This window comes from Hemicordylus capensis, chromosome 4 (genome assembly GCF_027244095.1).
Source record: "Hemicordylus capensis ecotype Gifberg chromosome 4, rHemCap1.1.pri, whole genome shotgun sequence".
Classification (NCBI taxonomy): Eukaryota; Metazoa; Chordata; class Lepidosauria; order Squamata; family Cordylidae; genus Hemicordylus; species Hemicordylus capensis.
In genome coordinates, this window is record NC_069660.1 from 61,443,154 (window position 1) to 61,470,998 (window position 27,845).

The following is a 27,845-nucleotide window of genomic DNA, read 5'->3' on the forward strand; positions in this document are numbered from 1 at the left end:
TCACATTCACGAGAACAAGTCCATGGCATTGTTGTTCTCCAGGGCTTGACATGTCTAACCCCACTCAACCCCACCCCCCGCACTGCCCAAGTAGGTCTCCAATGCCTTTAACAGGAAAATGAAAGCAACTCTTGCAGAGGAGGAAGTGACCCTGGTACTCTTAGCTCAATTAAGATTACTTTTGGCTCAAATTACAGTGATTGCAATTAAAATAATTTGACTCCTGTGACGCCCCCCTTCTCCTACCCCACTACCCCATATTTACTTCCTCCAAGAGTCCTGTTTGCTGCTGCCGATCCTACGTGGGATAAGGATTTCTGGAGAGATTTCTCTTGCAACTTTGGAGTTTTCTAATAGCTGCTAATGATGCAGGAGGGGAAGAGCAGCTCAAGCAGTGGAGTGTGGAGACTAGGACGTCATGGTCCACCGTCACAGCAATCTCTACCCTGCTCACTCTGGAGCTTCTCCTCCTTGTCTCCTCCAGGTCTTTATATATATATATATATGTGTATATATATATATATATATATATGTGTATATATATATATATATATATATATATATATATATATATATAGGCAATGCCACCAGCCAGGCCAGCCTACCTTATTGGCTGTGCAGCCCACACCTGATGCTCACGGTGCACACGAGGCAGACGGGTGGCTGCTGACCTGCCCCACCCAGAATGGAAGAGACGGGGTGCACAGGCGCAGTTGCTCAGGTCTTGCCTTGAAGCCAAGGGAAAGCTATAGCTTCTAGCCATAGCGCGGCCCACCCAGGTGGCTGGCTGCAATCAGGTGGCTGCCTCAGCCACGGGGGACAGGTGTGCGTGACTGACCTCTGGGGGGCCCTTTGAGGCAGCGGGCCAGGAGACAACTGTCTCCCCTTGCCTAATGGACGGTACGCCTCTCGTGTGGAGAAATGAAGTGGTGGATAGAATGTTCCTCTTCCATTCCATTCCTCTCTTCCTATTTATTTATTTATTTATTTATTTGACATATTTTTATCCTGCCCAAAACCTGTATCTCTGGGTTTGGGGCAATAAAAACAATACAAATTAAACAAAAAATGATAAAACATTTAAATCATTTAAAACCCAACATTAAAAACTAATAAAACTATAAATCTAATTAAAAGCATGGGTGAACAAATATGCCTTCAGTGCCTTTTTTAAAGTTGCCAGAGACAGGGAGGTTCTTATTTCAACAGGAGTGCAATCCAAAGCCCAGGGGCATCAATGGAGAAGGCCCATCCCCGAGTAGCCCCCAGACGAGCTAGTGGCAACTGTAGATAAACCTCTCCACATTATCTCAACAGGCGATGAGGCTCATGGCAAAGGAGACTTTCTCTTAAATACCCAGGGCCTGTCACAGAGGGGAAATGACTTGACTAGCAAGCCAGAGGTTGCCGGTTTGAATCCCCACTGGTATGTTATCCAGTCAATGGGAAACACCTATATCAGGCAGTAGTGATATAGGAAGATGCTGAAAAGCATCATCACATACTGCGTGGGAAGAGGCAATGGTAAACCCCTCCTGTATTCTACCAAAGACAACCATAAGGCTCTGTGGTTGCCAGGAGTCAGGATCAACTAGACAGCACACTTTACCTTTAAACTGTTTAGGAATTTATAGGTAATAACCAGCACCTTGAATTTTGCCCAGAAACTTATCAGCAGCCAGTGCTTTTAAAAGCATGGAGTACAAAAGTAGGAGAAGGGACTGTGGTAGAGGGCAGCAGAGGTGTTGGGTTGAGGGGTGGCATTGTGTCTAAAGCCAGATCTGAAGGGGATTTGCAGCAAATTGTTACTTTGGGGGAACAATGTTACTGGGGAGGGGGGGGGGCGGGATCTGATATGGGAAAAAGAATTAACCCTTCAGAACATGGCAGCTATTCCACTTATCACATGAATGGAAAGATGGAGCCATATTCCCAGTTGTGGGACATTTAAAATACCGGGAGTGTAATCAGTATGAGAAATGATAGTCTTATGTATGCTGTTATAGATTTCTGGGAAGGAAATAGCAGGAAAGAAGAAGATTGTACCTTTGTGTTTTCCTGTAAGTCTGTGTATCATTCTCTCTGTTTGCTTGCTAGTGAGCATAAGGGAAATAGTATATGGGTCAGACAGGGATGAATAGTATTCCTCAGGGGAACATTGTGATCTTCAAGGCAGTGCTTGTTGAATACTAAAACATAGACAGTGAGCATGTTTGCTCAGATGGACTACTGCATTCATTATAAATAAATTCAAAATTCTGTGCACATTTAATTGAGAGTAGGACCCACTGACTACAAATGAATTGAGTAACCATGCTTAAGATTGCTCTATTACTCCCCAGTAAGTGAGCTGCATCCTCAGAGAGTTGGTTCTGATGTTACATACTGTTTTTGCATCTTAGGTATGTGTGCACAGGGTTGGAAATAGCCAGAGATTTGACTTATCTGATAGAAATCCATGACACTAATCTTGTGGGTCTGAAGCTGAAGCCTTGCAAGAGCTGTGTGCCAGATTCAGGCTCTATATTTCTAGCATAAGGAAGATTTGCACATTGATGTTTTTAATATGGGTCTGAAGAATATTCATCTGTATTTTAAAATGTGTTGAATATAGAAAGGAATTGTGTCCAAATCTGCTTCTCTGTTTTGTTGTGCTCATGTGGTATTATTATTTATTATTATTATTATTATTATTATTATTATTATTTATTATATTTATATCCGGCTCTTCTTCCAAGGAGCCCAGAGCGGTGTACTACATACTTGGCATTATCAGTAGTCTATTAAGATCCTATGCAAGTTTATTTGGAAGTAAGTCCAACTGAGTTCAATAGGGTTTTCTCCCAAGAAAATGTGCACAGGACTGCTGTCTAGAGGCCTGGTATTTCAAGAACTCCTCATCAGTCTTCAAGTGATTATTGAAAACAATCTGTGAGATTTTCATGTAATAATATTGTGAAAAAATATTGGAAAAATACTGTTTAAGAAGCAACCTCCAGGAATAGCATCAGTCAGAGTTGGAAGCTCTACTCCTGTGCTAATTAGGTAAATGTCCAGGCCCAGCCCAAGCCCAACTGGCACCTGAAGAAGTGGGCCAAGCCTCCCCCCGATCCTCTGTTACCCTTCCTGGCTTCCCCAAGCCCTGCCAACGCTTTTTCTCCTCCTCAGTCTGAAAACTTCTCCATCCCACACCTAAACCATAATGCCTTTTCCTTTCTCCCTCCACTTCTCTACCTTCTCCTTGGCGTGTAGTTCTCCTTCATTCCCTCTTTTCCAGGTGTGGGGAGAGCGGCATCTGCCCCACTTCTCTTTTGGGGCTACTAATTTTCCTGCTGGGTGGTTGGGAAATGAAAAACCTTGAGAGAGATGTGGAGGAGCATAAGCAGCAGTGGCAGGGACTCTGGGAGACAGTGGCTGAAGTGGCAGCACCCCAGGGTTGCACCTCCACTGCCTTCCATCTGCCCCCTGAGGTGACTGCCTCACCAAGGCTGATCAAAGGGCCAGCTCTGTCAATGTCACTATAAAGTGTCTCTGAAAAACAGATCAGAAAATTTGATATGTAAAGGTGGTGGTTGTGTGTTCTTTGGCTTCCATCACAGGGGTTAGAACTATGGTTTTCTCGACTTGGTCTTTAGCTGTGATCACAGAGATGTAGCATAATGGCTTAGAGACTGACCTATGAATCAGAATGTCCTTGGTTCTGCCATGAACCTTTAGGCAAGCCTAAAGTCTCCTGTCATGAGATCTTTGTGAGGCCCTGGAAATCAAGCCATGGAAATACAGTGTAAAATCTCTACTCTACTTACTCGTCATATTATCAAAATATGAAGACTCTGGGGGAAGATACCCAGGTGGTGAGATATCACATATCAGAGGAGTAAGTAACCAGGAACAGTGGAGATGATGGTTTATGTACAGTTCATGTACTGTAAATGATGATGACGTTATGTCTAAAAGGAGAATTTTCTAAAACCCCAAGACTTGGGATCTTTCCCCCAGAAGGGGCAAGGTAGAGATGGACACAGGAGACTCAGATTTGCTTTAAATCATTCTTCATGTAACTTTTATTCAAATATGTATTTTATTCAAAGTCTCAGACCTTAGCATTGATAGATGTGGCAGGTGATAATAATCAAGATTAATAATAAAGATTGTAAGTTCAGTCATAACAACTACAAGACACAAGGTGACAGCATATATTTCACAGCAAGGTTGCACACCAACTCTCTCCACACTCAAACACCCCATGAGTTCTTCTCTAACTAAACAAGATGGCCAACCTTGTTAGACTAGTTGGTGCTTGGGTGTGGCAGGACAGGAAGATGCTGCGGAGATCCTGGGTTACACAATGGTGGGTTGCTTCCTGCTTTCAAGCTCGGGTTGTTAGTCTTTATAGTGGTTCTGGTAGGGTGATCTCTCCAGCTGCAAGCCTCCTCCTCCTTACGTACATAGGCAGATGGGTGGTAAGTAGGACTGTGTGCTTCGGTAAATTGGGATTTATTATCGGAAACCCCAGGAGGCAGGCTTCCTAGGCTGCCCTGCATCACTCCCTGACCACCTGGAAATTGCTATGCTGCCCAGCCATCCCCATGACAATGCTGGGTGGGTAGTTAAAGGGCCACCACCACTACTGCACTATCCTGGGCACTTGCTGCCACCTGGTAGTGGGGGCAGGGGTTTCCGACACTGGGAATCCAAATTTAGCAATGTGTACAATCCTAGTGGTAAGTCCCTTCCAAGTCCCATATGGAAAGTTCCTCAGAGCCCAGCCATTGTCTGCTGGTCAAAGTCAGGCCTGTTCATCGTCAGGAGGTCCTTCCTATCATCTGGGATGGTCCAGCTATTACATTCCACTTTGCACATGACCCTTGGTCCTCTGCTAATGACACCTCTCCTTTTGCACCCAGCACTTCTTCGAGCTTTCTAGCACTCTTGAACATCTGACTATTTCTACACTCACTCTTCACACAGATGTTTCCCCTATGTTGCTAAATCTTGGGCAAGTAACGGCAACTGACAAAAGTAAGTTTAACATTCAAAACAATTTTTTTAGTGCATCAGGGCATAGCACAGTTACTTTGGTGCAGGCCTTAAGCCTTACAGCTCAGTTGACCCAAGACTGACCCTGATGACCAGCCTTGATCATGAATAAACCTGGAGGACAGAAGACCCCCCCCCAGGGGAAAGGGCTGGCTGTCCCTTCCTCAACCTCTCTGTGAACAAGAGAGAACTTGGTTGCTAGCAGGGGCGTAGCAAGGTTGTAGTGGGCCCAGAGACATGATTTTAAAATGAGCCTCCCTTCACTGGAGCTCAGCTCATGAAGTAAAGAAATCTTAAATGAGGCTGAATAGTGGTAACAAAAAGGAGAGGATATATATATATATATATATATATATATATATATATATATATATATATATATACACACACACACACACACACACACACACACACACACACCTATGTGCCACAATAGAACACCATCCTAAAGTATTTTTTTAAGGTTTTGTGAATTGTGGATGATGCAAGTCATTTAATGGTTCTAGAGAAAGACATGCTGTTCTGCCAGCTCCAGGTCTTAACACTCACATCAGTTCTAGAGGATGAATACAACTGAGGGAAGCCCAAGCTGGGGGAGTCAGTCATGTGACTTACCTCTGGGGGCCCCCCCAAGGCAGTGGGCCCCCAGACAACTGTCTCCCTTTGCCCTATTATAGTTACGCCCCTGGTTGCTAGGGAATCCCTGCTGGGGGGTTGCCTTTCAAAGCCTGCCTATAGCAGCCCCACCCAAAACATTTGCATGAATGGTGCAGACAAGGGGCTGTGGCACAGACCCTTAAACCCATCCAAATTCCCAGGTCCAGCCTGGTGTGGTGCCGTGTGCAGATCTCCAGGTGCAGGGATTCCAGGGAGTAGAGAGCCCTGGTTTCCAGCCACCCCAGGATGGCTGCATTGCTCATGGGGGGCGTGGGCAGGGGTTCACATCTCCACATGGTTGGGTGTGCTGGCAGGGGGCATGTTTGTGCAGTACCTTGGCCACAGTGGCCAAGATGTGGAAACATGTCTTATGGCCGACATCCAAAAAGCAACCTTGCTCTATTTAGAGTCCCCCTGACACTCTTGTGAGAGGGCTGTCCTTAGTAGAAAGGGAAGTTTTGCCATCAGGCATCAGTAGATTTCTTGCTCAGCAATTCTTTCCCCTCCCCATTGAGGGTCTTTCTCATGCTGGACCTCTTTTCAGTTAGTGCAGCCTGAGGATGTGGACAAGATCCTGGGCAGTGTGTGGGTGACATCGTGTACACTTGACCCTTGCCCTTCATGGCTAATAAAAGCTGCCGGGGCAGATGGTTGGAGGTGATTATTGATGCTTCATAAAGGGAGGGCAGGATCCCATCATGCCTCAAGGAGGCAATTGTAAGACCATTATTTTAAAAGCCCTCCCTTGATTCCTCCAACCCGGACAACTATAGACCTGTCTCCAACCTTCCCTTTTTGGGCATGGTGATAGAGCGTGTGGTGGTGTCCCAGCTGCAGAGGGTCCTGGATGATACGGATTATCTGGACCCTTTTCAATCTGGCTTCCACTCCGGATATGGGACTGAAACTGCCTTGGTCACTCTAGTGGATGACCTACGCCGGGAACTAGACAGGGGCCATGTGTCCCTGTTGGTTCTGCTGGACCTCTCTGCAGCGTTTGATACCATCGACCATGGTATCCTTCTGGACTACCTCTTGAGTATGGGAATCGGAGGTACTGCATTGGAGTGGCTCCAGTCCTTTCTTGGGAGGGTCCAGAAGGTGGTGCTGGGGGACAATTGCTCGGCTCCATGGCCATTGGCCTGTGGGGTCGCACAGGGTTCGGTTTTGTCCCCCATGCTGTTTAACATCTACATGAAACCACTGGGAGAGGTCATCCGGGGACTTGGACTGAGTTGTCAGCAGTATGCAGATGACACTCAGCTCTATCTCTCCTTGTCACTTGATCCTAGGGAGGCAGTAGATGTCCTGAATCGGGGGCTGAAGGCCATGATGGGTTGGATATGGGCTAATAAACTGAGACTGAATCTGGACAAGACGGAGGTAATATTGGTCAGTAGGAGAGCCAATCGGGATGAGGAGATTTTACCGGTTCTGGATGGGGTTGCACTCCCCTTGAAGGAGCAAGTATGCAGCTTGCGGGTATTACTGGACCTGGCTCTGCTTTTGGAAGCTCAGGTGGAGGTGGTGGCCAGGGGTGCCTTTGCACAGCTTCGGCTAGTGCACCAGCCTTTCTCAAGAAGGCAGATCTGGCCACAGTTACCCATGCCTTAGTCACGTCACAGCTGGATTACTGTAATGCACTCTACGTGGGGTTGCCCTTGAAGAATATTTTGAAACTGCAGCTAGTGCAAAATGCGGCAGCTAGGGTTTTATCTGGAGCTGCCCGATGGGAGCAAATCACACCCATTTTGAAAGAGCTGCACTAGCTACCAGTTTGTTTCCGGGTCCAATTCAAGGTGCTGGTTTTGACTTTTAAAGCCCTTAATGGTTTGGGCCCAGGATACTTGAGAGACTGCCTGCTCTCAAGGGTTGCTGCCCACTTGATGAGGTCATCTGAGGGGACTCTGCCCTGGGTGCTGACAATGAGGGAGGCTTGGCTGTCGTGAATGCAGGACAGGGCCTTCTCTGTTGCTGCCCCCAGACTCTGGAATGCTAATCACTCCTCGGTCTCCATCACATTTTTTTGGAAAGAGTGTTAAATTTTGGCTTTTTACCCAGGCTTTTATATGATAGTCTCTTCTGCTGTGAACCCCACCGCCCACTGAGATCTGCTGGAGAGGTCCGTCTGCATTTGCCACCGGCTCGTCTGGTGGCCACTCAGGGACGGGCCTTCTCCGCTGCTGCCCCGAGGCTTTGGAATGTGCTCCCTAGTGAAATAAGAGCCTCCCCATCTCTGACAGCTTTTAAAAGGTCTTTAAAAACACCACTCTTCACCCAGGCTTTTAATTAATGTTGTTTTAATGGTTTTAATGTTGTTTTAAAATATTATTTTAAAAATTTTAAATTGTTGTATGTGTGTCCCCCCCCCTCATTTTTGTCTTAACGAATGTTTTACTTTGTTTTTATTCTTTCGTAAACCGCCCAGAGACGTACGTTTTAGGCGGTATAAAAATGTTTTAATAAATAAATAAATAAATAAATAAATATTTTGATTATGTCATTTTTATAGTCTTGTTTTTAAGTGTTGTGTGAACTGCCTTGGTATTGTTTTAATGAAAGGCGGTATACAAATTGAACAGTAAGTAAGTAAGTAAGTTGTCTGAGGGTGTCCCCGTGGCCTGGCACCCTCTTGAGCCTAACCAAAGGTTCCAACTGGAGTTTGGCAAGACAAACCAGAGTTAGCTTTTGGGCAGTAACTGCCATTTTGCACGTTTGGGTATAACAGAGTTACAACCTTGGCCAGGTTTAACTGCGGTTAGCCGTTCCATCTGAATGTAACCACAGAGTCTCCCACACTGCCCCCCAATAAATGTAAGAGAACCATCACTTTAAAAGCTGCCTCTTTGCTCAGTTAGCAGGGGCCATAGTAAGTGACCTCTGAATTTGGATTGCTATTCAGCAAGAGATCATGTCTCTCTAATCATGTCCTCTTCCCTATGAGAACTTGCTAGATGCACCATTGAGCATAAATTCACAGAAGCTCTTGCCTTGTCTTTCCATGTAGACTGGGATAAGTGGCACAGGCCTTATCAGTCACCTTTGTGAACAATGGCCTCTGGTGAGGAAAGTGTCCCAGCGTAATCTTTATAGCTGCAATAGAACCTAGAGTTGCTCATGTCTTCAGACACATAAGCAGAGAGTGAAGGCATAGCTAACTGCTGATCTGTTGTTTCTTTAAGGATTTTGTGCTGTAAAATTATATGGCCTGGCAAGCTTCTTATTGATCTTTAGTGTTTGTAAACATTCCATGGTCTGTAGTGTAGTGCTGATGAGGTGGGGTGGCGTGGTCAGGCTGTCAGTTCTCTTAAAGGGACACCATCAAGCATGCAAACCACATTATCGTAGCTTTTCCAACATTTGCAGCTGCATTTGCAGTCTACAAAGATTAAGTTCCATAGTTATCCTGCTGGTTCTCACCAGCTCACCTCAAGGTGCTTTTAGATAATTGTTATGACCCTGTGCCAGACATTTTAAATGACTGCTTTAAATACTTTAAATGTAAGTACTAGATTGCTAGATGGGTCAGAAGGAGAGCCCATCTTTTCCTGGATGATCCTTACTCAAAGTGTGCCAGAGACTAATGTCAAGCATCCAGGGAAGGGCATATGGGGAGTTGTACACAAAAGACTCATAGGTATATAGGAAGCTGCCTTATACTGAGTCAGACCATTGGTCCATCTAGCACAGCATTGTCTACTCTGACTGGCAACAGCTTTCCAGTATTTCAGACAGAGGTCCTTCCCAGTCCTTTTTGGAGATGCCAGGTATTGAACATTCTGCATGCAAAACAGAAGGAAGTTGAGTGGAATAAGTTAGGATAATCAATCAACACGGAATGAACAGCAGTGAACAGGAGTCCTATGTGTCCTTTGGCTTTTTGGACCAGATTAAAATGGAAATCTCATTAGAGAAAGTTTCAGAGGCCTTCTTACTTCTGATGAACCTGTGACTGAACAGCGAATTGAACCTCTTTCTATCAGGCGTTTGAGCCATAATCCTAATTACTGGACAATTGCCTCTATTTTTCAAAAAGGATCTTCACTGCGGCCCCAATTTTAGATGGGTGTTGGATATCATATCAACATATAAATGTGCTATAAAATTTGCTGCAGACACGTGGAAACCTAATGTACTGTATCTTGCACATTCAGGTTAGTTTGTGCTTTATTTTGAAAAAAAGACTACCCATAGCAGAGCTTAACTACAAAGATGAAGCAACAATGTAATGCTTTCAAATGAGCAGCAATGTCCTCAGCCAAGAGAGACTGGGCAAAAATCAGTGTAACACAGAAAGTTGTCAAGAAGCCTTTCCAGACTGCCAGCTTTAGTGCGGGAGGAAGTGGTCTAACATCAGACGACTTAGGATGAGAGTAGTCAAAGGCAAAATAAATGGAAATGAACGTTTTCAAGCATAATTCAGAGTAAAGCTGGAGCCGTTCATATTCCTATATCTTATGAAGTTTGGCTACCATTCTTTAGGTTTTTCCCAAGCAGGGATTGTTCAAACTGCATGCTTTCCCTGCCATCCTTCTGGTCCATTTTTAGCCAATGAAATTGCAGAGGAGGTGGGCACCCTGCCTCCTTCTTCCTATTCAGGTGCTCAGGTAGAGAAGGAGCAGGTACTGTATGTTTGCATGTGTGGTGGGTACCCTGCATTTTAAACATTTACGGTTTTTTTTTTTTTAAAAACCCATAAATGTTTGACTCATTTAAAAAAAAAGTTTTCAGTGAGTCTTGCACAAGGCTGTCACAAGTCTCTATAGCAAGCTACAAAGTTGTGTTTTTTTTTAAACACACATAGAGGAACATTAGAAAAATTGTAAGTAGGGAGGGCTGACCATGGAGCTCTGAAACCAAGCACGGTTTTAGCACAGGATAGTGAGACTCTGTGTACTAAATTTGAAGCTGATTGGTCAATGGATCGATTTTTTAATAATTTTCTAAGCCAGGAAGGGTATTTCATTTTTGTTTGTTTTCTTTTTAAATTTGCACGTTGATCTTGTGCAAGACCTGCAGTTGGCTTCCAGGTGGCAGGCTTGCACAAGATCAACAGGGAAATAAAAGAACAACAACAAAAGTGAAGCACACTCCATCTAAACAATTTATTAAAATCAATTTGATTAACCCATCAGCTTCAAATTTAATATATGGAGTCCTACTAGCCTGTGCTACAACTGTGCCTGGTTTCAGAGTTGCATGGCCAGCCTTTCCCAACTTACATTGTCCCCATAATTTTCCATTGATCTCTGTGTTAAAAACATTGTAGCTGGCTGTAGAGACAAGTGACAACCTTGCACAAGACCCATGACAAATTAATTTAAAAATAAATAAATGAGTCAGGCTTTTCAGGAAGAAATAATTTTAGAAATTAAGGGCGGGGGGAAATAGAAATGAATGAATGGAAGGTGACTCCAGGGCACAGGAAAAAAGTATGTCAGCAGATGCTTGGCAAAGCCTCACTTCCATCTCATCTTGATCTGCTTTATCCGTGGGGTCTCTCCACACATTAGAATCATTCCACAGAATGATGGAGTATCCCAGGAAAACATTTTAGAAGGTGCAAACTATTTTTCGATGCAGATACTCTGAGTTAAGCTCCATTCATAAAGATAAAACCTGAATAATTCTGCTTGCTATGTGAACAGTACCTTGTTGTCACAGTACTGAATTTGGGCTAAATCCTGCCCTCATATGAATGCACCCAAGCCTCAGCATGAAAAGCACTGTAAAAGCCCAGTGCAGAAAATAGGGGTGTGCACAAAACTGTTCTGAGTAGGTTCAAAATAGAACTGAATTCAAACTGAACTGCCGGTCCGCAAATTGGTTTGTTAGAACTGGCCTGTGATTAAATCTGGGTGGTAGATTACACCCATAGGGCCCTACCCACCACCCAAAGTTGGTGCCCCTAGGACCTTTATAAGTGGTCCAAATCGATCAAAATCCAAATTGAATCAAATCAAATCAAAATTGAATCTGGGGTGATTTGGGGGTGGTTCGATCTGGGCACAAAACAAATCAGGAGTGGTTCGATCGGGGCACAAATCAAATTGAAAAAAAATCTATTTGTGTACATCCCTACTATCTCCTAATCAGAAAATGAGCCCTGGAATTTTCTACTGCTTTGGAAAATGGGAGGGGCAGAATAATACATTTAAAAATATTTAAATACAATAATACATTTATTTTCAGAGAGTTTCAGAAAGAAGCCTTTCTATCTCCTGAAGCCAAAACAGGCTGTTACAGTATGCTTTTAAACCACAGGGAGGAAGATTTAAGTGAAGATTGCTCTTCTGGACAATCATTTTGCTGCCATTTCAGCTCTTATTTTGTCACTTTGCATAACTGACTATTTCATTCAATTCACATGGGGGCTGTGCTGATCCACAGGCTGGCCACTGCCAGTCCAAATGCACTAAGGAAATTTAGCATAAAAGCTTCACACATGGGGACCTTCACTGCTGCTCTAAAGGGACTCAAGCAGAAAGCAGTGTCTGTACATGTTCAGGCACACCATACAGCCGTTCATCTTCTGAAGTCAGATTGCAAGTACTGCAAAATTAATTTTAATTTAGATAATTTGGAGGCAAGCATTTCACATTCAGGTAATCCAGATCTTTTTTGTTACTAGGCCTCAGAATATTTCATTGAGGTGATAAGGCTCCTGGCTCACCTTCCTTTCTTAGGGAGATCATTTCCTATTGCCTCGAATGGTTGACTGATGTTGCTTTAAGCAGAGTTAATGGGGGAGGGTTGGTGATTGCTCTGAGAGTCTCAAATGAAAAAACACCAGAGTCTGGGGATGGGGCACACCCCACCTGAGCTAACTGGAGGGGTGGAAGTGAGGTGTGTGCATTTCTTCTCAGTTTTATAGTTTCGAACAGACTAATATAGAAGCAGAAAGGGAGAATTGAGACTCAGCTGAAGGCTGGAAGTAACATAGGGTGTAGGGCCCCATCTCTCTGATGTGGATGTGCTGTCTGGTAGGAGTGTGCACTCTTCTTATCTTTGCTGGTGCTCGACTTGTATATTTGCAAGCAAAGCAAACGTTGCTAAAAACATCAGAAGTCTCCAGTAATCTCTCCTTCAAAGGAAATGAAATTATGGAAAACACAGAGAGTGCTATGCCAGAACTTCTCACCATGTGGGGAGTGGCCACAGAGGTCTTTTCAAATATCATTGGTGCCATTTATGCATCAGTAATATCTCATTAGCCCTACAGGTGAACCTCATTATCCATGGGGGTTCCATTCCACAGTTGAACTACAGATAATGGACTCGCGGATATCGGGGTATTGAAGTCAATGGGATTGGGAGGGTTGGGTGCCTGGAGGCTGTGAAAAAGGGCAAAGCACACACACAAAAAGGCAAATAAAGTGCCCTACTGTGTTCCTCAGGTGCTCACCTGTCCAGGAATGCCCCCCAGTCCCAATTTTCCCATGGAAAAGGTACAGGAAAAATGCCCCCCCTTTTTTAAACAAATGACCCACAAAATGGCTCTTATTGACAAAATGGCGGCCAGAAATGACCTCTTGAGGTCATTTCTAGCCATCTAGGAACCACGGACATGTGGGTTTTAACCCTTTTGTATCTGTGGGAAATGAGGTCGGATGTCAATTAGACACCCATGGATATGCGGAACCGTGAATAGCGAGGTCCATCTGAATTCATATGTTCAATCCTTGTGCAATCTGTGTAAATGTTCACAGGTACAAAGCTGTATGGAGGTACTGTTATTCACATGTTACATTGAATACAGATACTGCAGTATCTTTCTATCTGTATCCTGCATTTCAGGGGGTCTGAACCCAGGTTCACTTTTAAAGTGAATGCAGGCAGGTACAGTCATGCAAACAAAACATGTACATGTGTACATACATTTTAATGCAGGTACAATGTAATGTCTGAACAGGGCTTCTGTGCCGCAACCTCTCTGCTTTCTGCCAGACAGCAACACTTCCCAAATATTGCACAGTGTTATTTTTATCCATGTATCAATAAGGCAGAGGACCATTGATTGCCACATCCCCCAGTTCCACATGGCTTCAGTACGGGCAAGGGTCAACAGCATATGGACTTTGACTCCTGAAGGTAAATGCCTTGTCGGTTACTAGCATAGAGTAGAGATTACATTTAAAAAGGCAGCAAAAACTGCAGACAGAAAATGACTATGTTTAAGTCAGGGAGGAGGGAAGAAGAAGAAAAGGGCTAGCAATGCAAACCTAGCCTGAGGGGATGAATTTAATGAGTGGTGTTTGAGAAACTGGAAGAGAGGGTTGGTGGAAAGAAAGATCATGGCCCCCTGCTGCTAAGGGGCATAAATAGGGTTTGCAGCCCTCTAAGACTGGCTTGGTCTCCAGGAGTCAACATTAGTCTCCGGGTAATTATTAAAAGCAATTCTGGAGATTTTGATGGCCTGATATTGTGAAAAATACTGAAGAAAAAAAAACATTTTAAATGATCTCCTGGAATAGCTTCAATCAGAATTGGCAACCCTATGAGAGATGCATTTGGGCTGTTGTTGCATCAGTATTATGATTTGGGCTGTTGTTGCATCAGTAGGCCCCTGGAGAGGAGAGCTGGTCTTGTGGTAGCAAGCATGACTTGTCCCTTTAGCTAAGCACAGTCCATCCTGGTTGCATATGAATGGGAGACTAGAAGTGTGAGCACTGTAAGATATTCTCCTCAAGAGATGGAGCAGCTCTGGGAAGAGCATCTAGGTTCCAAATTCCCTCCCTGGCTTCTCCAAGATAGGACAAGATTTTTTTATTTTTTTATAGGACAAGATTTTTTTTTTATTGAACCAACAAACTACCAAAGCATACAGTACATTGCCAAAGCACAATTATATACAAAGTGGTTGTTTGTACATGATATATCTACAAAGATTTACACACAAGGATTTGGAAACCCACAAGGTTATGAAGTATATGCAGGCAGTACTGTAACTCGGGGGTGGGGGATTTCAAGGCACATCAGGTAATCGGGGGGGTTACGTCCAACGTCCATTTCCACAATTTGTCCCATTGCTGTTTAGAAGAGATACTCTTGTCTTTTTGCACATAATCATACAAACTTTTCCAGAAGAGATTTACTGTCTCATCTGTGTGAACCTCTTGGTCACATCTTCCCTCCCTATTCCTATGCAGGAGCATTGCATAAATGACATACAGGTTTACTAACCTGATTACGAGAAGGGGAACATTCCAATTCCATAGTATGAGGGCACCCGTTCCGTCCCGTTTCCTTGAAGGTTTCTTTCTGGGACCTTGAAAGGAGGTTCTATCACTCAAACCCGAGGTTAGTTCTTCCCAAGTCTGTTTTTCCAAATCAGGCCAGTCTAACAGCCTGCTTACTCCCTGCCACACTCTTTTGGCTACCACACACTCTTTTAAGAAATGTGAGTGGGTTTCCCTGAATGTTTTACCTAGCTCACTAGCTTTCTGTTTGCAGGTGATTTTAAGGCACTCTTGCTGGTCCTCTGGGAGCCATGGCTTAGCCGCATTAAGTGGTAGTACTTGATGGTATAAGCGCCACCTTGTTTCCCATAAATGGAAAGGGACTTTTTTCTCCTTAAAGAGAGCGATAAGGTGATCCGGTTGCAACAAGTACTGTGAAGTGCGGTGTTTCTAGTGTTTATGTTCTAAATCAGGTTTTAAGAAACCCACTTCTAGAATCTCTCCATAAATTGTTTTCCTTAGCTGCTTAACTGAGGAGGATCCTTTAAATAGATCTGGTTCAACCTTCCATTTTTTAAGTGTGAATAACAAATCTCTCAAGTAGTCCGGGTGTTCTCTTTTTAAGACTTGTGTGATATTACCATTGAAAGATCCTTCCCCCCACCATGCTATGCCCCATGCTGACTTGCGCCAACGCAGAGCAAAAAGTGAGACCCAGGTTTTTTGCAGGAGGTTGGACATATTATGGACATTCACGAAAATCCAGTTTCCAAAATTGTAGTACATGAATTCAGTTACAAAATAGGGTTGTAGGGCAGGTAGGGCTAGGCCTCCCCGCTCAACCTCCTTAAATGCTACCGCATGGGCCAAAGGGAAGGACGCTGTGTGCCATACTAGACGGAAGATCTGGCTTTCAACTCTCCGAAGGAGATCGAGCGGGGGAGGATAGACTACCGCCAGGTTATGCACCGGGGATTTCAGGTAAGTCTGGATGTAAACTGCTTTCTGGTACATGGCAAGGCTCCATTTTTTCCACATGGTGATTTTAAGCATTACTTTTTCTTCCCAATCTGTCCAATTTTCCCCACAGACTTTTTCCTTAGTCCCATATTCAATCCCCAAAATGTTTACTGTATCTACCCACTTCAGTTTGGACTCTGGGGCCCCTTCACTTTTACATTCAGAGATGGGTAGGCACGAGAGGAAACTGCCATATACTGAGTCAGACCATTGGTCTATCTAGCTCAGTATTGTCTTCACAGACTGGCAGCGGCTTCTGCAAGGTTGCAGGCAGGAATCTCTCTCAGCCCTATCTTGGTAATGAAATATGAAGCAAAAAAATGACAAAGCATGTATCTTTCCTCACTATTCAGCCCCAAAACATCAAGGACTGGAGCAGAAAAGGGCGCTTCCAAGAAGGCATAACTATCCTCCAGGCTTGAGCCCTGATCCCTCTCTCTCCTTTTCAAAAACCAAGCACTGTCTCCACAGTACCACCTCCCAACCAATCAGAACAATCCCAAGGGCATGGCCTTCTCACTCACCTTAGCAACACACTCCTCCTCTGATGGGTTATTTAGCCCACTCTAGCAAATGTACATGTTATGATTACTATTAGTGAAAATATTGTAGGGTTTTTTGTTTGTTTTGTTTTGTTCTATTCTGTTACAAAAGGATCCTTATTTATTTGAAGTACATCAAAGCTTGTTTTTTCTTCAATGTTTTATTAAATAGAAATCTATCTCTTTGTTTAATCTGTGAAAGAAAACAACTTAAAATGCTTGAAAAAAATCATTCAGATCTTCTGTGTGTTAGGTAACAGGCCTATATGGACAATTGTATCAAAAGCTGTGAACTTAAATAATATTTTGTTACATAACAGTTTTTATTGTGTGTTCCTTTGGGGGTTTCCTTTGTATGCCTCTTAGACTGTTTACTTTTATGACCAGAAGAGTCATCTGATGGTAAGGATAAATTAAAAAGGAAGCATTGAAGTAGTCTCAAATCAAATTTTGGGTACAAATGGCTTAAAAATTGCTTTCAGACTAATTATTGGCAATACTATGTAATGAACTGATGGAACAACCCTGCACAAATCTGGGCTTCATCAAGACTGGTGGATTTTTACACAGCTTTTGATTGTTAATCACTCAGAGGTGGCAAAGTTGGTACCTTTTGTTCCAGTTTAGCTGTTCACTTCCAGGTTTTCTTGTGTATTAAGCTTTATTGTGTGAAACGATGTACCTCATCAAAGAGGTAGACATTTTCCAGCAGTTCCTCTGGGTAGAAGTTTCATGCTGTCCCTGTTCTTGGTCATTACTGAAGACATTTTAAAATGCTGAATTTGCATGATGGCACATAGACATCTTGGTGTATTAATTGGATGATTTAGCAGAAGTTAAACCTAGATATTTCACAACCCTGAAACCCAGCTACTTCATGAGTCTGTCTAATAGCTTTCGTCTTCCTTGGGGTACACTTGCTAGCACACAGCATCTAGTTATAAGTGTACTTATGCTCAGCTACTCATTCTAACAAGATTATTGTACAAATTAACAATTCCATATTGGGCAGCCATGATATAGGAAGATGCTGAAAGGCATCATCTCACACTGTGCATGAGATGGCAATGGTAAACCCTTCCTGTATCCTACCAAAGACAACCACAGGACTCTGGTCGCCAGGAGTTGACACTGACTCAACAGCAACTTTACCTTTATGCCTGCAACACAAGGAGGATCAAGAACCTAGACATTGGAAATTAGTATCTGAAAAATAAGGGGAAAACATAAAAATCAGCATGAGTCAAGTCAAGTCAAGTCATGAGTTTGGATCTGGACTAGAGTAATCACCACAATTTGGCCTAAAGGAAATATGAAGTGAATTCCAGCATTCTCCCGAGCGAAAATATTGTAGGATATTTAGGGACATCAAAAGTTTCTGTATGGCACAGTTTCTCAGAGGGATTTGACACATCCCTACTAAGCAGATCCACATTTACAAAGAACAGTGAGATCCTGACTAAATTTACTAGAGGGAGTCCTATTGAAGTTTACTGGTCCTTTAGAGAAGATCCTGTAATTTATTCAAGATGTCAGCCACTGTGTATAGTTTTCCCAAGGTAATAGAACTCTCAAAATGTATACTGGGATTGTACTTACAGCACATTAGAGTGCAAAAGTAGCTTCCTAGTTATCCTCCAGTCTCAGTCCACGAGAACTTGAAAGGCAAGAAGTTTACTTCAGGCCTGCATAATGAGGGGAATTTGTGGGAAGATAGGAAATCAATGTTGAACTTGAAAAGGAACCTTGAGCAGCAGGGGAGAATGTGTTTAATTGCACTGAACTACATTTCCATTTATGGTTTGTTGACATTTAATGTTCTTTTATCAGCTCGTGAATCACTTTTGTGTTCTAAGGCACTGGGCGGGTTCACACATACGGCAGCAACAGAGGTTGGAGTGAACAACCAGTTCCCTGGGAACGTGAGCCTCTACTTCCGCTCCAGCTTCTGATATGCTGAGATTTGTCATGTTGGACCCACCAAACTTGGCAAATCCTGCCCTATTTCCCTCAGGGAACCTGACATCTCTTCCTTAAGTTACAGATGTCATGATTTCATGATAGATCTTTCCCCTTCAGCATTTGGAATCTGGTTGAGCGTTCTGTTAAATTACAGTAGTTCAGCCTTCATGAGCTCACAGAAAGGTAACAGCCAGTTTCTAGCCCATTTTATGCATATGTATGAAATTAGAAGAGGCTTAGTTTAGATAGCCATTTAGTAGTCAGCCTCTTGCAGTATTTGCCTAGAAGGTATGAATATGCAACTGGTATCTAAACCTGCCATCTAGTTGCTCCTTCCTCTCTTTGGCTCAGTTTCCTGAATACCCAAAGGCATTGTGGGAGGGGGAAAATATTGGCTTATGTTGTGCAGAGTCTTTGCAACTGGCATTTGGCTTCAGTCCCATATGTGGATTAGAACAACTTAATGCATGCCTTTTTCACATGCTTAACTGGTATTCTTATATGCATTAAAACACACACACACACACACAGAGACATTTTTTTCCTTTCTTTTTCCAACTCTGCTAATCTTTCCTGACATGCTGAGAGCTGTTGACTGCAAGGTGGTTTGTTGACTCAAGATTCCATGGTGGAAAATTTGGCATTGCAGCATTAGTAATTGGAGTCTGAGCAAGCAGTACAAAAGCAGACACACCCAGCATTTCTACCCACTTTCCAAGCATTCTTGCCACACCCAAGAACAGAAGAAAACTCTCAATTAAGGCTTCAAATCTTGTAGCCTTAGGAGACAGATTGTGATAGCTTTTTTCTTTACCTCTGAGCTGTAGATCCTAACTTCCATTTTAAGAACAAAAATAGTAAATGGAGTGTTATGCCAATGCAACAGTTTTACAGGATCTTAAACAAAATGCTTGAGACAAGAGTCGGATTCAGGTGTTATTTCAACACTTGTACAATGAATGTGCGGTGTGCACAGATACAGATCTCTACATTTATTCAGATGTTATGTTGAACACAGATACAGCAGTATACTTCCTATCTTTACTATGCATTTGAGGAGCCTGTACCCTTTAAAATGAGTTTAGGTACAGTCATTCACAGAAAAACATGTACAAGAGTACAGATATCTGTACATTCATACAACATAATAGCCCTATTCAGAGACTATGTCATACGAGTGTACAAATGTCTATGTCTGCAAACTCATACATGGTTTTCTATTAATGACTGCACCTGTGTTGATTTTAAAAGTGAACCTGGATACAGAGACCTCAAAAGCATGGTAAAGATAGGAAGTATACTGCTGCACCTGCGTCCAACATAACGTGCATAATTGTAGCTGCAGGGGCGAATCTATGGTGAGGCAGGCAGGGCACATTCCCCGGGCGCCACTTGAGGGGGGGCACCATTTTTTAAAATTTAATTTTTTAAAAAATGGCCACTGAAAACAAAATGGCCACCGCACATGCACAAATGGCCTCTGTGAGGCCCTAGGCCATGCCAGGCCTCGCAGAGGCCATTTGAGCATGCATGACTACCATTTTGTTTTCAGCAGCCATTTTTTAAAAACAAAATTTATTTTTAAAAAATGGCCACTGCACATGCTCAAATGGTCCCTGAAAGGCCCTAGAGGCCAGCGGGAGGAGGGGGAACCTTTGCAGACCCTCCCCCACAACCTTTAGTGAGCCCCCCAAAGGGACTACAGGTAAAAAATATTTTTTTAATTTAATATAAGTCACTGTACACATATTCAGTTTGGCACTATGTACAGACAATCAGGGCTTGTGAATACTGAGCTGAAGCTTATGAGCTAGGATTGTATTCATTTGCTCTTACTTTGCTTCTTGTGATAAGTGAGTTAAATGTGATGTCTTAATAATATGGCTATTAATGGTGAGTTTGTCTTTGAATCAGTGTGAAATCCTTAGTATTAAGGCCCATTGGGAGTTTCTTGCTCTCTTTCTCTCATTTTAACTGTCTTTCTGAAAGACTAGAATATATTCCAAGCAGTCACACAGTTTACTCTGCATATCCTTTAATTATCTTCAGAGTATCTGGGAAAGTCAAATTCTCCATTTATTTTTAAAACTTATGTAATAGTGATGCTACAATGCATAACAGAGAATTAGACAGGCACTTCTGTTTAGTTTCCCAAGTACACCTCCACATAGTATTTGGGTATTTCATGAGCCCCAGCATACTAAAAGTTGTCATTTTCCAGCATTTTTTGGTCTGGCTACGTCCACTGCTAAATAGTTTTTGAAATATTAAAAGATTAACGAGCTTGACTTGTATTTTTGAGTGGATATTATGGTAAAGTTATCTGAAGGATGGGTGTCAGATGTTTGGATAGGGGGCGCAATTTCAGTGCTTGCCCTAGGCGCTATTTTCCCTAGATATGCCTCTGTGTAGCTGTGTACAGATCTGCACCTGTGTGCACTTATTGTATGAGTGTTGAATATAACATCTGAATAGGGCTCATGTCTCAATAGGGCTGAGGTCTTGCAGTTTAGAATGAGGTACAATAAGTGCAAATAGCCAGCTTTCGTACCCAGCATTTGAGCAAGGTAGGAGGAAAAACTGTCCTACCTATCTCCTGTCTCCCACACAATCACTTCTTCTTCCTCTAACCTAGTTGTTTGTTCCCACACACAGCTCCCAACCTGGGTAGTGTTTTCAGTTGTATGAACAGCCTCAAAGTGTGTATGTGAATGTAGTGTGGGGAACTGACACCTGTGTCAGGTTGCTATCAAGTGCAAATTAAGTTATTTGAAAGCATACACACACACACACACACACACACAGAGAGAGAGAGAGAGAGAGAGAGAGAGAGAGAGAGAGAAATATGAAGGCCTTTGGAGTGGGGGAGAAGTACACAGTCCTTGTAAACCCTCTTTCATCCACCCTGATGACATCTTAGTAAGGGCTGTTGTTCTGTGAGATGAGGAAACCGGTATTTCCAAGCAACCAGACCACTAAATGCAATTGCTATGAAGCAGCTACTGCACTTGTCCCACCTCCAGTGCTTTGTGGTTGTGTTGATGTAATGAGTGTCTACTGGACTGATTGCTGCTTGCCAGAGGCGTAACTAGGGAAAACGGCGCCCGGGGCAAGCACTGAAATGGCCCCCCCACCGCGCCCACCCCCCTTAGGTTTTTCCTCACAAGCGCCCGCCGCCGCCGCCGCCAAGCCAGGCCACTGACTGGCCGCCAGGCGCCAGCAAAGCAATGGGGGGGGCGCAGGCGGCGCGGAAGGGACCGCTCGTGGGGAAGGGGGCACCGACGCGCTCCCTTGACTGCTGCAGCACTGCTGCACTGAGCAGGAAACATTTGTATTAACAAAAATTTTTAAATTTTTTTTTAAAAAATTTGGTCATGGCGGCGCCCCCCATGTGACCAGAAAAGATGGCGCCCGGGGCACGTGCCCCCCCTGCCCCCCTATAGTTACGCCTCTGCTGCTTGCCAAATCCAATTCAAAATATTTCCTGGTAGTTGTGCCATTTTGAATGCCCCACCATGGCATTCAAACGGCCCTATCAGTTTGCCCCTGCTATCTGGGCACCTTTTACCGTGGTGATCCTCTTTATTTAGCAGGGGGAGAGTAACTGGCCCTATCTACCCCCAGCACAGTACTTCCAGTGACTGTTGCTGGTGTCTATTTTATGTTTCTTTTCAGATTGTGAGCCCTTTGGGGACAGGGATCCATCTTATTTATTTATTATTTCTCTGTGTAAACCGCTCTGAGCCATTTTTGGAAGGGCGGTATAGAAATCAAATTAATAATAATAATAATAATAATAATAATAATAATAATAATTCAAATGGGCTAGTTCAGCCATGACATGGAACTGCAGCTATGCTTGATGCCACGTGACATCCCCAAGCCTCATTAGAACTCCCTCCCATGCCTGTGTGAGCAGCTACTTCTGATCAGATTAGAAGAATAAGGTCTGTCATGAAACCTGAACTGACCAATCTTGGGTTATTCTAACCTACTTACTAGGAAAAAAATCAGTGATTGATACCCAAGGTTTGAAGCATTAAAGACTGCAGTTTATTTCAAGTAAGTAGGTTAGAATAAACTGTTTGGTTGGTTTGGCTGTTACAGCGTATCTTGGTTTATTTTATTATTTATTTATTCGATTTCTATACCGCCCTTCAAAAAACGGCTCAGGGTAGTTTACACAGAGAAATAATAAATAAATAAGATGGATCCCTGTCCCCAACGGACCCACAATCTAAAAAGAAACACAAGATAGACTGGATGCTGCTGTGCTGAGGATGGATAGGGCCACTTGCTCTGCCCCTGCTAAATAAAGAGAATCACCACGTTAAAAGGTGCCTCTTTGCCAAGTTAGCTGAGGTAATTTTAACCAAGAAATAGATGCTTGCATGGGCAAGAGAAAGAGGAGCATGTGCTCTGGAGCCTTGGGGATATTGTGTGGGCCCAGGCTTAACTATGGTTCCACAGTACATTTGAACCAGCCCACTATCACCTTTGTTTATTTTTCTTGTTTCATGAAAAACTACACACAACTCATCTGCTCCAGCACTGACATGCATGTCTATTAAAATCTCATACTTTATGTATAGATCTTGGTATGGGTTACAGCCATTATCTATATCTGTTCTACAGGATAAATGAATTCACCTGTGGACAGGGCTCTTTTATCCTTTGCATAACACAGTAAGAATGAGAACATCATTTCCAAGGATGTTCATTGGTAGTCAGGATCATTACCCTGAGTAATTGCATCATTATCCCAAGTAAAGCTAATTAACTAGAAATGACATTCAGCTCCTTGGAGGAAGGCTGCAATAAAAAATGAAATAAATAAAAATTGATTATTGAGTCATCTAAAGAAATACAACTTTCATAGGCAGTGGAGCAGTATCTTATAAGATACACCAAATGATGACATAATTCCTTTTATTATATTTTGTTCTGTAGCCTTTGCCTGAAGAAAGCCTGATATGGCTTTAAGAAAACAACATTGGTATGAAAAGTGATTTCCTCTTGCCATGTGCATTTTCCCTGATGTGGGTACAACGAAGCAAAACCAACTGGCTCTCTCTCAGATGAAAAAGAACGGTATTGCATTTCCTTGAATATACGTCTATTTCTTATGGTACATGCTTAAACTAAGTTCATTGGGACTTGCTCCCAGAAAGCTGCCCAGGACTGCTGCTTTCTTTGTGAATGAAAGGATCCCCTGCTCATATCACCATAAAGTGACCTGTGTCTCAGGTAGTGCTCACTGTCTAGGAGGCATAATGAGTTATACTGTAAAAGGGTGTGTCTGTCTGAAGAGATCATTGAATCACTCCTTTATCATTATTACTACACCCACAGGAACTTACTTCCCCAGGTGAGGCATGTTTTAAAACGGAGAGCGAAAGACAACGGCTCAGGAGACCAGGTAAGGGATTCAGGTTGACCTCAGTAAGCGAGAGGAAGGGATATCCAGTGCAGAGCAGGTAGGTTCTCTGAAATGGGAATTTTGTGCTGCAAATCATCGCCTTTAGCACAGCATCTGTGTCTGAGAATGTCTTAATATGAGCTGAGGGATCTCTGCTGTGCTTATAATAGGCAATATCAATTTGTGATTGTGGAGATTTGGTTACCTACAGGGAATTATTCAGTTATTTTGATGGGAATTTTAATCTTGGAACAATGTGTGTTACACCCACACACACACTTACCAACAGACAGGGGGAAGGGGGGCGGAATTGTACGTGCTGCAATCAAGTAGAAATTGGCTAACAGGCTTGATTAATCCACATTTGTGGAATCAGTGCTGTGTATATGTAGCTTGATTTAGATAGTACTGCGCCACAGGTAATCTCTGAATAATCAGGTCCTCCAAGGCTTCTGTTGACATTTAGCACTTCTTTTGTTCCCTGGAGCAAATAGAACAAAATAGCTAAACTGCAGCTAATTAGTGCTTCAGCGAAAGCCCTATCTTTGTATGTTGATATTTATTTATTCAAAGAGATTTCAAGCAAAAGCACATGGTTCAGAAGTTAACTGAGAATAAGTGAGTCCTGAAGCTGTAGAATACAATTATAAATGCCCTTATTTTGGAATCTTCTGTTGTCTTACACAAATGGGGCTGGTGGTGAAAAGGAGGCTGTTCATAGTCTTGGCCTAGCTTTGGATAGGATGTTCATAGATTTATAAGGGGACTATCTGATTAGTGCTATGTTGTGGGTCAGTAATATACTAGATGTGTGTTAAACCACAACAGTGCAAATCTATGCATGTTTAGTCAGAAGTAAGTTCCACTGTACTCAGTGGGCATTACTCTTTGGAAAGTGTGCATAGCCAAAGTGTAGCCAAAGTGTACAATCTGCAGCATAGGCATATTTGATTGTTGGTGCATTAGGTTGGTCCATTGGGTTGGACTCTGTAATGTTGGCCTCTGTAGTGCTGGGCATGAGTCGTCCCATGACACACCATTCCTAATTTTAAAAAGAAAGATGATAATCCAGAACTCCATGTAGGTCCAAATTCAGCAATGAGATATGTGGATTTTCCAGAAAATTTTGAATTGGATTTTTTTCTGGAAACATTTCCTGTGCAATTGGCCCCCTCACTTGCCCCCCTCCCTAAAAACAACAACAACAAAAAATCACCATTTAAAAATTACTATATACATTGTCCATTTAGATTATGATCTGGTTTGGCATATATATTGTTTGATCTTTTTATAGAGTGACCAAAGCACCTTCACCATATTAATTTCCCCTCACTGTATCTCAAAAGTAGTCAAGTAGAATTTTAGAAATGGAAACAATTTCCATGGAAAATAAAGTAAGGGGAAATTTTCCAGAAATTTGTCCTCTCCACTTCTCTGAAGCACACACATTTTAAGCATGAGTGCATTTTCCCATTCTCTTCAGTGAACGATACAGTTCTGCATATGGTACATTTCCCATCCCTTCACTGAAGGTAATGGAGAGCCCTGAGATGGCTAGGGAAAGTAAGTGGCATTTGTCCCTCCCATCAGCTTTGTGTCACATTGGATCTGCACTTTTCTACAATGTAGCTGCAATCATAGTGACATAATATAATGGTTGCAAACCAGTATTGGAAAACTGATGCTGAGGGAGGAGTTAAAGTGCTGGTAATTTGTTCTTTTCCTTGTTACCATCTGTGCCGCCGAATTCATGTTTTCTGTTTACTTCAGGTGAATTCCATCATCATGTGGACGTTTCTTGTTCTTCTGGGTAAGTCTTCCTGTCTTAAGCATACAGCTAACTCTGTGTGTGTGTGTGTGTGTGTGTGTGTGTGTGTGTGTGTGTGTGAGAGAGAGAGAGAGAGAGAGAGGAGGCCAAATTTAGAAGTAAATTTTGTTGTTCAAAGATGTATATAATATCTGTAAGAAAATAATACACCTTCTACCAAGACTGCTCACAGGAATTGCTTGATGCTAATGGGGCTGCCACACCTGAATATCTGTAGGAATTAGTAAAAAGATATAGCCAGGTTAAAACACACACACACACACACACACACACACACACACACACACACACTTAGTACGGGGTAGGTAACCTCCAGCTGTTGTTGAACTACAACTCCCATCATACCCAGTCATAATAAATTGTGGCTGGGGAAGATGGCTGTTATAGTTCAACAACAGCTGCAGAGCCAAGATTGCCTATCCCTGGCTTAGTATTTGTACAGCATTTTAAAATATTCAAAGTGCTTCACACAATCTCAGTAATCTTTTCAACAATTTTCTAAGGTAGGGCAGTCTTACTATCCCCACATTGCAGATGGGGAACTGAGGAAAAGTGACTTGCCTAATCCACAGCGGTAGCAAAAAACAGCAAAGACTCTTGTGGTACCTTAAAAACTATTATTGTTATTATTATTATTATTATTATTATTATTATTAACATGTTATATCCCGCTCTTCCTCCAAGGAGCCCAGAGCGGTGTACTACATACTTAAGTTTCTCCTCAGAACAACCCTGTGAAGTAGGTTAGGCTGAGAGAGAAGTGACTGGCCCAGAGTCACCCAGCTAGTATCATGGTTGAATGGGGATGTGAACTTGGGTCTCCCCGGTCCTAGTCCAGCACTCTAACCACTACACCACGCTGGCTCACCACATGTATGAATTACTACTACTGTGAATGACCATCATGCTTATTACAAGACATCTATGCCTCTTGCATTTCCTGCCATTAGACATTCCCTCCTCTCATTTTTCAATTCTTTTCATATACCCATCAGAGCAGTGCTTCATAGTGTCTGAAGCCAAATAATATGTACCAACTCTTTGGAACCATGCAGAAGCAGGTGCTCCCAGCATGGCTTTCCACACAGTACTGTGTGCCCCTTTACAGGAATCAGACCCATATTGCTTCAGCGGTGACTAGGCGAACATGCAGAGAGCACCAAGAAGTATGAGCAGGGAACACTGGGAGGTATAGCCCCTTCCTCATAGAATTCAATGGGAAAGCCCTTGAAAGGACTATACACTTGCCCGCATTCTCTGTACACACACTCCCTGGTGCTTCCTGCACACCTTCCCAGCTACCTCTGGAGCAGTACAGGGTTCTGCTTCCCATAAATGAGCCCCCCACCCCACACTGGAAACATGCAATACCACACGGAGATGGCCACTGAAAATGGCCACCTCAACACAGTTCCAAATAGCTGGTGCATATTGTTCAGCTTCAGATGCTGCAAACCACACACACACACCTTTGTGCGTGTGCCCTGCTTCGTGAGGATTCAGTTCATGCATCTGAGGAATAAAAAAGCAATATTATTTTAGAGAATGATTCAATGAGCCTGTCTATTTTGTGCCTTCAGAAAATATGCTCCTGTGACATCATTTTCTCAATATTGACTTTAACTGAAGAAGTAAAGGTGCATGTGTCCAACAGGATTTGTCCCCACTGTGTTCAGCAAGGCAATGGCCACCATGTGACTCCTATCAGATAAAAGGAAAAAATACAGCAGTTGTATTGGACATGTGTACAACACTTAAACATAGCATATAGGGCTGTGCGAAGTTTCAGGGACCTATTCGGCATTGGCCTGAAGCAAAGCAAATTGGCTTAATCCCTTCAGCCCTACCCCACCCCTAAAACGACTTACAGGACCAAGACATGGTGCAGGAAACAGGCTGCTTTCTTCTACCTTTGCTCCCAGCTGTGAGGAAGCCAGCAGCCATCTTCCACAGCTTGACTTTTAAAATCACATCCCCTTCCCCTCTAGTCTGAAATGGCATGCGAGCCCGTGGGATTTTTAGTCTTTTCTGAGGCTGCAGTAGGGGCCTCAGTCTTCCTAGGACTCTGGGAGGGTGGAAATGTAGTTTTCAAAGTCAAGCTGCAGAAGATGATTGTCTACTACTCCCTTATGGTTAAGAGCAAAGACAGAGGAAAGTGGCCTGTCTCCTGCCCCATCTAGTCTGTAAGTATATTTAGG

The 27,845-nt window shown here is 43.0% G+C and overlaps 1 protein-coding gene across 3 annotated transcripts in view; it reads left to right on the top strand.

The window, feature by feature from the left end:
• Positions 1-23,440: 23,440 nt before the first annotated feature.
• LAMB3 (laminin subunit beta 3) overlaps positions 23,441-27,845 on the top strand; it is an 89,991-nt gene continuing 85,586 nt past the window's right edge. Inside the window, exons 1-3 of one of the 3 annotated variants that reach the window (XM_053246838.1) lie at positions 23,441-23,491; positions 23,753-23,819; positions 25,590-25,629. In XM_053246838.1, the coding sequence (XP_053102813.1) occupies positions 25,605-25,629 (25 nt within the window). In that variant the 5' untranslated portion in view covers positions 23,441-23,491; positions 23,753-23,819; positions 25,590-25,604. The other 2 variants (XM_053246839.1, XM_053246840.1) reach the window with 2 other exon arrangements.